The sequence below is a fragment of the Trematomus bernacchii genome, unplaced genomic scaffold, assembly GCF_902827165.1.
Source record: "Trematomus bernacchii unplaced genomic scaffold, fTreBer1.1, whole genome shotgun sequence".
Classification (NCBI taxonomy): Eukaryota; Metazoa; Chordata; class Actinopteri; order Perciformes; family Nototheniidae; genus Trematomus; species Trematomus bernacchii.
Window position 1 is genome coordinate 21,149,980 of NW_022987739.1, and position 12,360 is coordinate 21,162,339.

Consider the following 12,360-nt stretch of genomic DNA (forward strand, 5'->3'; position numbering starts at 1 on the left):
GACTGTTTCCAGAAAATATTATAGACTGGATGTCTCCAAACCCTGGTTCTACTTTTTGGCCAACCTAAATCGAACAGATATCTTTGTGGTCGACTTGGCCCATTTTCATCCTTTCCGGACCATGTGCACAAAACTTTTGTGAGGATTTTTGCACAAGAGAGTCAGTCTGTCTTCACTCTTATGGTTGCAGTATGAGCAAAACACATTTTTATCAGATCCCCATGATGTATGTATATTGTTCTCTGCCAGTTTCGATCAATTTTAGATTTAGATTTGTCTTTAAATAACTCCATATGTTAGCTACCTCTTACCCATCTGACCTTTTTTAATTCCCTATTACCTAGCTGGGTCACTCAATTCTGGTCAAGCCTCAGGCTTTGCCGAAGCTCAGGGGTGAACAAACTGTCAGAGCTGCCCTTTTATAAGTCATTCAAAGTTCAACATAAGGCCAACCTCTTTGGTTTTTGAATGCACCATACAGTACATTGCCACCACTTACCTCACATTTATAGATTATTCGTTATTTATAAAACAAATTACTTCATCAATTTGATCTTGATCTCTATCTGGGTATATGCATGTGGTTGTGTTGTTTGTTCTGTTAACATGCTTTCCTGTGTTTGTAGAGCAGTTTTATTTGAGCTTGAAAAAAAGTGTTATAGAAGCAGGTCAAGGCTTGTTTCAAACCTCTGTGCAAAAGGATAATTGATAATTCAACAAAAAAGAAGAGTTTATATTTCCAAAAAACTAAATGTTGAAAAACTACACCTTACACGCCACTGATTCCTACATGTGTAATATACTGCTCTACAATACATTGTCAGCCGTTGTTATCTATTTCAGATCTGAACACATTCATCATGGTTGTTTGCAGTCAGGAAGCTTCTAATTGGAAGGGGAAGAAATGCTATCAGTCTTGATGGACTGGAAGTCATGGTGACGTCTTTTTACCATCACTGACACAGATTCTGATAGATCATTACAGATCTGAACTGGATTTCAAGAAACATCAACTTGTGTTCAATTACATACCTCTTTCTGTAGATGTTTGAGTGGTTGATATTGTCACTAAGTTGCCATGCAACTTTCTCATTCAGTTTTATCCTTTTAAAGGCTTTATTAAGAATTAGTTTAATTATAAATGTATTATTGCTGACCTAAATTAGAACTGTCCATTTTCTTCTGCCTTTTAATAAGCCATTTGCATTAAAGGTCACGCATCAGTTAGTGCTTTTTATTGGCATCTTAAATCTGCTCGGAGTCCATTTTAATCACTTCAGTTTCCTAAAACAGTTCCTCTTCTCCCATGAGAAGAAAGGCTTTTATTGCCCGCCTCTCCACCAGCGCGTGAGAATTATGACTTTCATAGCCTTATGCTCTTTCAATTACTTATCAGCATTAGTGCTCATAAATGTGTCATTAAAGCAGACATACTGGCCTAATACAGTTGTCAATTACAGAGGTCTGTTTGGCTTTTTTCTCTCGAGTCTGGGATAATTCACGGCAGTGTGGATAAGGTGATCTTTAGATATTATTTGAGATTTGTATGTCACCAGGACCGGTGGGAATGTGCTCATCATGATGAGCATATTACTCCCATATTGTCATAAGAAGTATTCACAAAGGGGGCAGCTGGTTTTGGCAGCTCGGAAAGGTTAAGGCCGTCTCATTTGCAGCTTCACAAATTCTCCCATATTGCTGTTTTCTCCTTTATACTTCAGACAAAAACCCAGGACCACTGAGACATGTGACGGGAGTAAAGACAACATGTGAATGAGGAAGTGTTTGATTGAAAAATGTAGAAAGTGTCATAAGAAGTTGGCTGCATGAAACATGATAATGATGGATTATATGTCTGTCTGTTGACATGCTCAGGGAGAAAGTGCCCCTGTCACTGCATCACAATCCATCACAATAAACAGAGATTAGTTTACCAATAATGGCTCATTGAGATGTGGCTTTTAGGGATAAAACCACCGATCGATCCTCAGCAGGCTCCAGGTCCATTCATGGCTTTATAACGAAAACCACACAAACATCTCTTTACTATGAACTGCGCAAAAACTCTCATAACTGACATTTATATTCTGATATTTATGTTCTGAAAATATCTATTAGGGGTTTACCGTAAACTTTGTAACAAGTATTTGACCCCAGAAAATAAGTTCTTCTGGTGATTGCTTGAATCTTTATCTAGTGCCATTATGATGAAAATGCCTTTCAGTTTGAGAGTTGAAATGATCGTAACAACTCTAAATCAAACAACATTGATGAAACAACAATTAGAAGGGTAAATGTGATAGAAAATAAATATTTTATTATTATTATATACATTTTTTCATGTCCCAGATTTCCTCAAATTTGTATAGAAATCTGTTCAATGGTTGTCAAATATTAGCATGATTTCAGACTGAAAAGAATGCCTGGTCAATGTGATTATCAGCCACAGTACCTAACAAATAACCCACCATAAACCCATCAAATTAAGCATGCATGTGTTTGAGGGTGTTGGGAATAATGCATTAGAAGTGTATACAGTGCTGTTGTAATGTGGTGAGCTTTAATGCCCATTCACATGTTGTGATATGCTCTTGAATCTGATGCTGCACTTACATGTAACACATCATCCTATGAAAGGCAGCCACTGTAATGGAAAGAATACGAACCATGTGTACGTATACTTCAGAGATAATGATGACAAATGAGAGGTTTCGAGTGTTCAATTACGGGACATCATCAGAAAAAGGAAGGAAATGCGCACGGTTGTGCTTGTTCATCTGATTAACAGAGTCCTGTGAAACTCTATAGCAGCCGAGCTCCATTATTTAGAGTGGCAACATGTAAACAGGAGAGATCAATGAGCCTCTCTAAAAGGCTAGAAGAGTCAAGCTTTGGAGGGGGTTATAATTAGGAGCCAGCTCTGTGTCTCCAACCTGATGCGCTCATTAAAAGCTGCTTACAAGTCGGGCCAGGACTGGAGACTATACAGTACAGTGTTTACACCAACAATAGTTTATGTAAGATAAGATTTGTTTTGTTAGGTGACTGAATCACCATTTTGTTTCCCCTTTCATTGGATTTTAATGCAAGATACAGATGTTTGAAACTAAGGCTGGGCTCAGGTTGGTTTGGTATATTGCTTTTTTAAAGAAATCTGGGAGTTTGTTTGGTGTCCCTCAGAGGTGTTTTGATCCTTAGGGCCAACATAGCTAATCAGTTTAAATGAAAAATGTAATAAATTGGTCATTATTGTTTGTAATGTATGACAAGCTGGTAAGAGAACTCAGAAGGTTTTCTTATTACCTGATTCCTGATATATAGATTTGAAATCTGACGATCGATGTTGTTTAAGATCCAGCGTTAATATATTAGACTGTTAACTGCTAACCCTTCTACAGTCAGCTGTATAGAACTAGCTTTGGCAAGTTTTTTATTATCAAGTTATATGGGAGAGCTTTTCTCCTTGACTTTGCATTCAATCTACTTCTAATGTTGGAACATAGTTCAATTTAACAGTCTTTGTTTCAATGTTAAGTGTCATGCACATATAAAGAATAATGTTGCTTGAATGACTGACAGGCTTCACAGCTTCTAGTCTCACATCATATTATCTGACCTCTACATTTATTATAAAATATGTTTGTATATGTCAAACTTAAATCAGCTTCATATAAATGAATGTCTTCAAAATCTGAACTTGCTCTTCAGTTTTCTGTGTACATCCTGACTCCTGACCTCGGTCAGGACGTATCAGAGGGGAAAAAATACTTTTTATTCTGAAAGGTTCCTCTCAGTCAGCAGGGACAGACCTTCTGCTGCTGCTGTTGTCAGTCCTTGTGAAGATAATGCTGATCGTATTCCTTTTTAACAATGCTGTTGTTGCAAGAGCAGCTCCACTGTGGTTAGGGTTAGGGCTTTGAGGACAGATAGGTTGACTGGTAATACTGCAGAGAACTGTGTGCGGACTCACCAATAAACCAACTAAAAAGTATTTCTGTGTAAATTATTGTAATTATATTCAGGCTTTGCATTTATTCTAAGACAACAGGGATTTAGCACCAATTTTGAAGATAAACTTCAGCTCCGCCATTCAAAGCAGCAACCCTGGTTCTGTAGGCTCTTAATCTACACAGCTCTTAAACTCAAGTAAGGAAAAATAAATTGATAATAATATTCATTCATTTAGTCGCTTGAAGATCCAATTATCACTTTATCAATAAAAACAAATGGAATGTCCAAAGGTCTCATATAGACATTTAAGTTGTATTTATTTAAAAATGTCAACTCAAGCATTGAGCAACATTCCATCTAAACAAATGGGTGCTCCCAAAGCCTTTAGGTGGTACAGTGAATTAAACAATGTATCTCTCAGACTATTAACTAGCCAACTGTTAACTAGTGAAGACTATTAGGCAGAACATTGTGCAAGTTATAATCGACTAATGTATGTAAGACAACCAGCTAACCAATCAGACCTGTCTGGTTTCAGACAGAGGGTGAAAAGAGGCGCTGCAGCACAGGCAGAATGAGAAAAAGAAAGACCTTTTCGAACATTAAAGCAGCATGTCACAGTAGAGGCACAAAATACAAATATGTACCTCTGATTATACATGTTTTAACAAAAAGTATTTTTTTTGTTCTTTTAGGCTTTTTTTTCAATTCATAATATGAAAAAAATATTAAACAACTTCACTTATTTGACTATTGTATCCAATTGACCAAACTGACCATCCTTGGATCAATGCGAACAAAATGTCTGGTTTCCTGGATGTAGGGAGAAAATAAATGTACTACTCCTCAGACAAAAGTTCACTTATTTCCATTACCCTTGTGACCATCCTACCATCAATTCTGTCCAAAACATTTGGGCCAGATGCGCAAATATAAAAGCTCTTCCCAGCAGGATACTACTCTCTGCGATACAATTAAATCTGACCTTCAAATGCTCTGTGAGACCCATCGTAAAACACTCCCCACATATCAACTCAACATCAAACTCCCACAGCAGTTTAACACAAATTACAAATGAGGAGACTCACATTTACTTTGACTATTTGGCCAAAACTCTTCTCTGAGATCATTTCATGATAAAACCTCTGCAGGACACAGTGAGACACACGTTAATTTATTGTCATACTGTAATTGACAACACAGGGAAATGTCAATAAACTTCACAGAAGTGCAGTTAAATAGTTATTTTTGTCACAGTTTTCTTATTCACAGTCTTAACATTCTTTTTTTTTTTATAACCTAAAGAGGAATGAAAAAAATAACAGTCAAAGATTATTGAATTGCCTTCCCATCCCAGTATGAGATGTCATTTAAACCTGGCCTAACAGCAATATAAATTATGAAATGTTGCATTATAATGTCTCCCGGTGTATTATCATTCAAATCATGTTTACAAAATGTCCCCTCAGAGAGAAGTCTAAAGGTTATTACGTCCTGTGTGTCATGAAAACAGTCAAAGGCAACATCAAGAGCAGCCATCCCTCTGCTCTCATATGCCGTGGAGACGTGAAGCAAAGAGTCAGGCTTCAATTGGATAATGAGCAGGGGCTTTTACATTTCCTTTTTTATTTTGGTAGCGTCTCGTTTGTCTCTTGTTTCAGATACTTCACTTCCTTTCACCTGTCCCTCGTTATCACCCTGCTTTCATGTATTTAGCATATAAATAGAAAACAAACATTGAACCATTGGCCGTGGTCATATTATTTTCGAGGAATGGCGCTCAGCACTCTTTTATAAGCCAAAAATATATCTCTTTACAGAAGTGGCCCAACAGTACTAAAATAATATAAGAGTAGATATTAAATGTATTTATAGGTAAAAGTGAACACCTTGCAAACACTGAACAAGATCCACCAACCGATGATTGATGGGTTGAACCAAAATTAGGTAGGAAAGACACAGAGATCTCTATCTGTAGCCAACATTAATACTAATACTAACATATATAAAACAAGACTTCTGGACCCATCAGAAAACAAACAACAAAGGAAAGAAATGTGACATCAAACACAGACTCATGAGCCCTGAAGGAAAAATTAAATGAGCCATGGTTCCCGCCCACTCTTTGTTGGTTTTCCTTTAATCAGGCCAGACAAGATACACCTGGGAGAAAACACAAGACATCATTCCAATCCTACCATAACCCTTTCCACGTCCCTTCCCAATAACACTGCATTTGTGTGTATTAAGTGTCATTCTGTTCCAAATGTGCCGGGAGCAGATGTTTTAAAACCCTTAAAAAGCAAATCAATGCTGACGTTTTATGTCTATCACTAATCATGCTGTGTACCAATAGTTTCATGCAAACATTTCCACATACATCTGAGCAATCTAGATAGACATGTTATATTGTACAGACAAAAACAACTTAAAGGTTACATTGTATGAGTTTGTATCTCCATGGTTGATTGCACCTATTGTAGGTTGTCTTGGATAAAGGTGTATATTAAATACAAACAATGTGATTAAACCCCTTTTTGTGTTTACAGGTGTATGTTACAGAGAGACAGTTTCAAAACCAAGCAGCTCATACACTATAGAGTTAAATACAAAAAGTATTAAGAAATAAATGTTTAACTTAACAGCATTAATGACCATGGCAATGCAATCCATTGGAACGCTAGAACGTTCTTTGCAATGGGTCAGGCAACCATTCTGTATTTCTGCTTTAAAGAATGATGCTGTTTTTGATGTGTAATATGTTTTTGCAGAAATCTTTCATTTGTGTACCTGCTCTTTAGATTTATGTGTACATCCTGACTGTGTATATCTGTATTTCTGTTTGTCAACACAATGAAGCACATCTCATTGACAAGCAAAGAGCCCTACACAACATTGTGTCAATTAAAAATTTGAATTCGGGAAGTATTGGATGTTAAGGACCAATAAACATAAGGGAAAGGGTGAAGGAGAAGGAAGGATGTCATCTCGTAGGCTGGTCTGAAGGACTTCTCTGAGGACACTCAGGCGGGTTTCTGTCTAATCTGAATACAAGCCCCGAGTGGACGGTACCACTTGGAAAGAAGTATGCACCATATTAAATAAGAAGGGATGAGGGGTGAAGGGAATAGAGGAATAGGGAATGTGAGTAACAATGAGGTAGAAAGGAGAATGTAGGACTGTGTTATGGATAAGAGGTCTTGTTAAGACGTGCTCCAAAACCTATGAAGTAAACTTCATGTGTCAGGGTGTTACTTTTCCGGAAGCTGTTCTTCAGTATTGACTCTCCCCCCAATACATCATCCAGCCACAGCTGGTTACACACTGACACTAGTGACCTTTCGTCTTGTCGGAGCAACAATCTGCATAACATGAGCACAAGAGAAGACTGCAGGTCTTTCACATAAAGCTTGCTATGTGCAGAATGGGATGGGATTATAGCATTTTTCCAATATTATGTTTTTGTGAGACAGACCCCTGAAGAAGAACTTGTCAAAGCACTCATAGTGGCCACATGAATAATGACCTGAGTAAAGTAGACATTAAGATAGAATGAGGATAAGGAGGTCGAGTAGGTTAGAAGCGTTAATAAAACAACCCATTGGAAAAATAGATCGCTGTTTCCTCCCGTTTCCAACCAGCAGCCGATGTTATTGTTTTCGTGTTAACCATCATCCCTTTTTTGGTTAAGAAAAAGGAAAAGGGTTTTTTGATAAGGGTCCGTTGTGTTTTTCTAAAGGAATTGGACAAACAAGTGTTTTTTATGGAAACGTCAGGAAATAATAAATAAAGATTATAAAAGGGGGGATGCAGGGGAGTCAAGTAGCAGTGTATCTTTTGATATCATCACGAAGGAAGTAGGAAATTCTTTAATTCCACCATAATTTTATTAATTTGTGTGCAAACAAAAACATGTTCTGATCTGTGGACATTGCAAAAAGGAAAATGCCATAAAGTCGTTAAAGAAATTACTGTATGTTATGGAGTGACAGTGATGTAGTAAAGACAAGAATAAGACAGCTATGATGCCAAATCCAGTGGCGAGCCGTCAGGGCCCTCTAGGCCCTCTCTGAGGGCCTAAGATATTCTACAAAATAATATTTAAAAACATTAAAAAAATATATATTTATTTAAAATATATTTTTTTTAAATATTTTTTTTGTTATATTTTTCATTAGTTTTGCCAAAATAACTTGATTTAAAATAACATTTCCAAAGAAATAAATCCTTCGAATCTGCCTATTCAGTTTCTGTTTGAATGTGAAGGGTTAAATGAAAGAAGCTCCTTTAGCCGTCTCTGCGAGTTACTGTGAAGAGAGGAGCTGATTGGATTGGTGGTCCTGCTGTAAATTCACAGAGGGCCCGCTATAGCAACTGAACGAGAGAGTAATGTCAAATGACAGTACAATTGACCAATCACATCTTCCCTCTAAATGGGTGGGTTTTATTATCGCGGACTTTATGACAAGTTCCGCCCGCTGTGAAGCTATTTTCTTGTTTCCATAGCAACAACAACTTCCTGTCAACAGCGTAAACTCGCCTTCAAAATAAAAGCATGCCAAATTACACTTAAAGGCCCGGATACACCAATCTGACAACAAAGATCTGATACAGACGGACCCCGACTGTTGTGTCGCCTCGCGTCTCTGCGTCTTGGCCATGTGTCGCACTGGAACACACCGCAAAGACTTCAGCCGACGGCCAAGAAGCACGTACGAACTGCGCATGCGTGAGTGGCAATAACTCTCCTTACCAGCAGGCGGCGGTAGTGTGTATTCGTCATTCAAAAGAGGCAACAACCGGAAGACAGACTGCGTGATACACCGAGAGAAGAAGAACAGACTGCGTGATATAAACAAACAACAAATAGCGTGTGCGTTCCATTTTCACTCTACAATGAGAAGCTCATGGGGCTTTCCCGAACCTGTGTCGAGAGCTGGAGTTAAATGAAATCTCAGATTTGCCTTCTTAATAGTTTGTTTGGGTCCCTCACTTCCGTTTCGCTTCTCATGCACTGATTCGCTAGCTGAACAGCCAATCAGGGTGATTTATTTTGCCGACTGCCTTTGGCCGACTGCCCAGGGTTTTCGGCCGAAAAGGCGTCGGCCCAGCTGAAAAGACCCGACGGTGCGGGACACACCAATCTGAGTAGGGCGTGTCGACGCTCATCGTCGGCCTGACGCCCACCGACGCCGATAATCGGCCTGGTGTGTCTGTGCCTTTAGACATACAACTGCAACGAAAGTAACAAACACAATGCAATATCCTTTTCAATTTCAAAGAACACAAATTGGGTTATTTACAGGTGTTGTTTTGTGTGGTAGAGGGTCGCTTTCATTGATGCGTTTTGCACCCCAGGCCGTTGTTTTAATATTCCGCTGAAGTATACGCTGTGACGGGGGGGTGGGGGGTCAGAGGGCCTAGGTATAAAACTCACGGCTCACCACTGGCCAAATATATCCCTAATGATTGAAAGTGTCACACAATAACTTTTATTTTACACGAAAAGCAGCGATGAAGTTTTGAGGTGAAGAGTGACACATCTGTTTTATTGATTTCCGTTTCAGATCCAGAGCCTCACAGTGTCTCTGTGGGCTGTCTGGGGACATTTGCAGCTGCAAACAGCAGGAGTCCAACATTAACCACAACACACACACACACACACACACACACACACACACACACACACACACACACACACACACACACACACACACACACACACATACATACATACATACATACATTCACACACGCACACACACACATACATAACTGTACATAGCAATGCTATTTGAAAGCCAGCACATATCCATGAAGGAACATATTTGGAGTAACCGAGAAGGGGGCCATGTCAATGCTCAAAGATGTCTGTAGAAAGCACATCAGATACTTTTGTTTCACATTTGACAATGTAGTGTGCATTGCTGACATGTATCCTACCAAAACATGTATGTGTTGCTCAGAAGAAAAGCTCTATTGGGCTACCAGAGGTCAAAACTAGGTGGCTTTGAAGGGATTTTTTCATAAAGCTTGGTCAAGCCCAGTTGAACTGTTGCGGAAATGACTAGACGGCGAAAGTCATAAACATAAAACAAGATCAAAGGATTGCTAGCTAATAACATCATGCACGATACAGTTTATGGAAGATGCAAGAAGGCCAATGGGAGAATGGCTGACGGATATCAAGAGGTGGACGGAGAGAGCAGTGGAGAGTTTATGAGACTTGCGGAAGATCAGGATGTGTGGAGAGGGGATGTTTTGAAAGATTTGGTCATTATTTTTCTAGAAACACATGTGACATCTGTGGACAAATACAAAGCCTTTATTTTTTAGATCAGAATGAAATCCCAAATTCAGCCAGATCTATCTGAACCACTGATTTGGAGGTGAACCTGTAAGTGACCACGCATACAATGTAAATTATAATCCAGTATTTCAAGAATAAGATTTGTCCTTATAGCAACAATTAGTGGCTTTCAGAAGGGTTTAATTTGGGTACTGGACGTTTGTTCCTGCAACATGACAAATACACAGCAGAAATGCAAAACATACACATCTATGCATTATTTGAAGCTTTGGTCAAGCTCCAGACTGCAGCCGGCAATATAAATTAAGCCCCAACATTAAATAATAATATGCAAGCCTAATCCCTGTATTAGAGCACCCCCACTCTCCTATCTGCAGGAAATTCATTGTTGGCGCTCTGTTGGAAAAGACAAAGACTGTCTGTCAGCTATCGACCTCTGCAAGGTGCAAGGTGCCTCCAGCACACGCACACGCACACGCACACGCACACGCACACGCACACGCACACGCACACGCACACACACACACACACACACACACACACACACACACACACACACACACACACACACACAACCACACACCCGCTGGGCTGTCAACCTGCAGTGTGTGTGTTTATTCTAACTGTTTATATAAAGTGTCCTGAGTAATGTAACATTTACACAACTACAAGGGCATCCCAACTGTACTACAGGACACTCTGGATACACACACACACACACACACACACACACACACACACACACACACACACACACACACACACACACACATACACACACACACACACACACACACACACACACATGCAAACATGAGCTTGTTTGTGTTATAGCATGCAAAAGGCAGCATTTACATTGCACCAAAGAAAACCATTGTATTATCATTAATCACCTTATCAGCTATACCAGGCCAGAAAGGGCTACATATAGCTTTAAACTGGTCGTGATCTATTGCTTATAAATGTTAAATGACAGTTGTGTAATGTATTCTTTCCAAAGACTTAGCACTTTACCTATAAGTGACTTTCGTAACCTTTGCAGTGACTTTGGTAGAAAAGAGTGGATTACCAGCTTTTATACAAACCAATAATAATAAATAAATACATTTAGAGTGATGAAATAAATGTTTTGGACCATTTGATATTTAGGGTTGTATTTTCAGGGGATTTGGTTAGTATTACATGTTTTAGCTCATGATATTTCTAAATAAAACAGGAATTCTCTCAAATTCTAGATAATGTTAATAATTATATGTTATAAATACATTTGAAGTGTATTGAGCCCTATTCTAAAGCTTGGTCCATTTACTTCTGGAAATATACATCTTAGTGGTCCTGGTGTGCAGTATAGCCTCTGGTATTTTGCTGATAATGGTTAGTATATTGATATGTACAGACATAATTATGTGGCCCTATTCTTAGTGTAAGTTTTACGCATGTGATTACGACAGAATATGTGTGCTGATATTGGCTCCTCATCCTGTCCTCTCTCGTGTGTCCGCGCGCAGCTGTGCGCTCCGCTCCGTCTGCCTTTCAGGGAGGAGCGCACCTTGTTTGGCTCTCAGTCGAGTCCCGGCTCTCCTCCGCGCGTAACGCAGACCTCCTCCTGCACCGAAGAGACATTCACATGAGGACACGGCCAACAAGAGGCGCAGTTCATGGATTGTTGGACATTTGAAAAGGGAACTCATTTCTTACTCTCGAAGACTTTTTCGCGTGAGTCTTTCCAAGCGAACAAGCCTACAGAATGTTACTGCTCAGTATCTGTGGATGCTCGTGGATGAAATGGATGGCCACATTGCTTCACATGGGGATGTTCCTGCAGCTGGCGCTGTGGGAGACGGTGAGTTCACTCGCAACACAAGGCTGTGGATCTTCAGGATTGGCATGATGATGTGTTTACTTATAGGGTTCTATTGATTTCATTTCCAAATAATAGTTAGTTGTTCGCTTAGCTCTGCACATGTACAGCACAAAACAGTCAATTTTAAAGGGGTGATATGACACCAATGTGACTAACATCATTCCATATGGTGTCCAATGTATCAATCAGTAAGCAGATTATATAAGAGTTCTAGGATGAGTCCACTTACTGCTTA

General features: G+C 39.2%; 1 protein-coding gene across 1 annotated transcript in view; it reads left to right on the plus strand.

Annotated features, from left to right (window-relative positions):
* The first annotated feature begins 12,008 nt into the window (after positions 1–12,008).
* The window catches only part of ghrhrb (growth hormone releasing hormone receptor b), a 55,366-nt gene continuing 55,014 nt past the window's right edge, over positions 12,009–12,360 (plus strand). The window contains exon 1 of the mRNA XM_034147266.1: positions 12,009–12,104. Coding sequence (XP_034003157.1) covers positions 12,009–12,104 — 96 coding nt within the window. The remainder of the gene's footprint in view (positions 12,105–12,360) is intronic.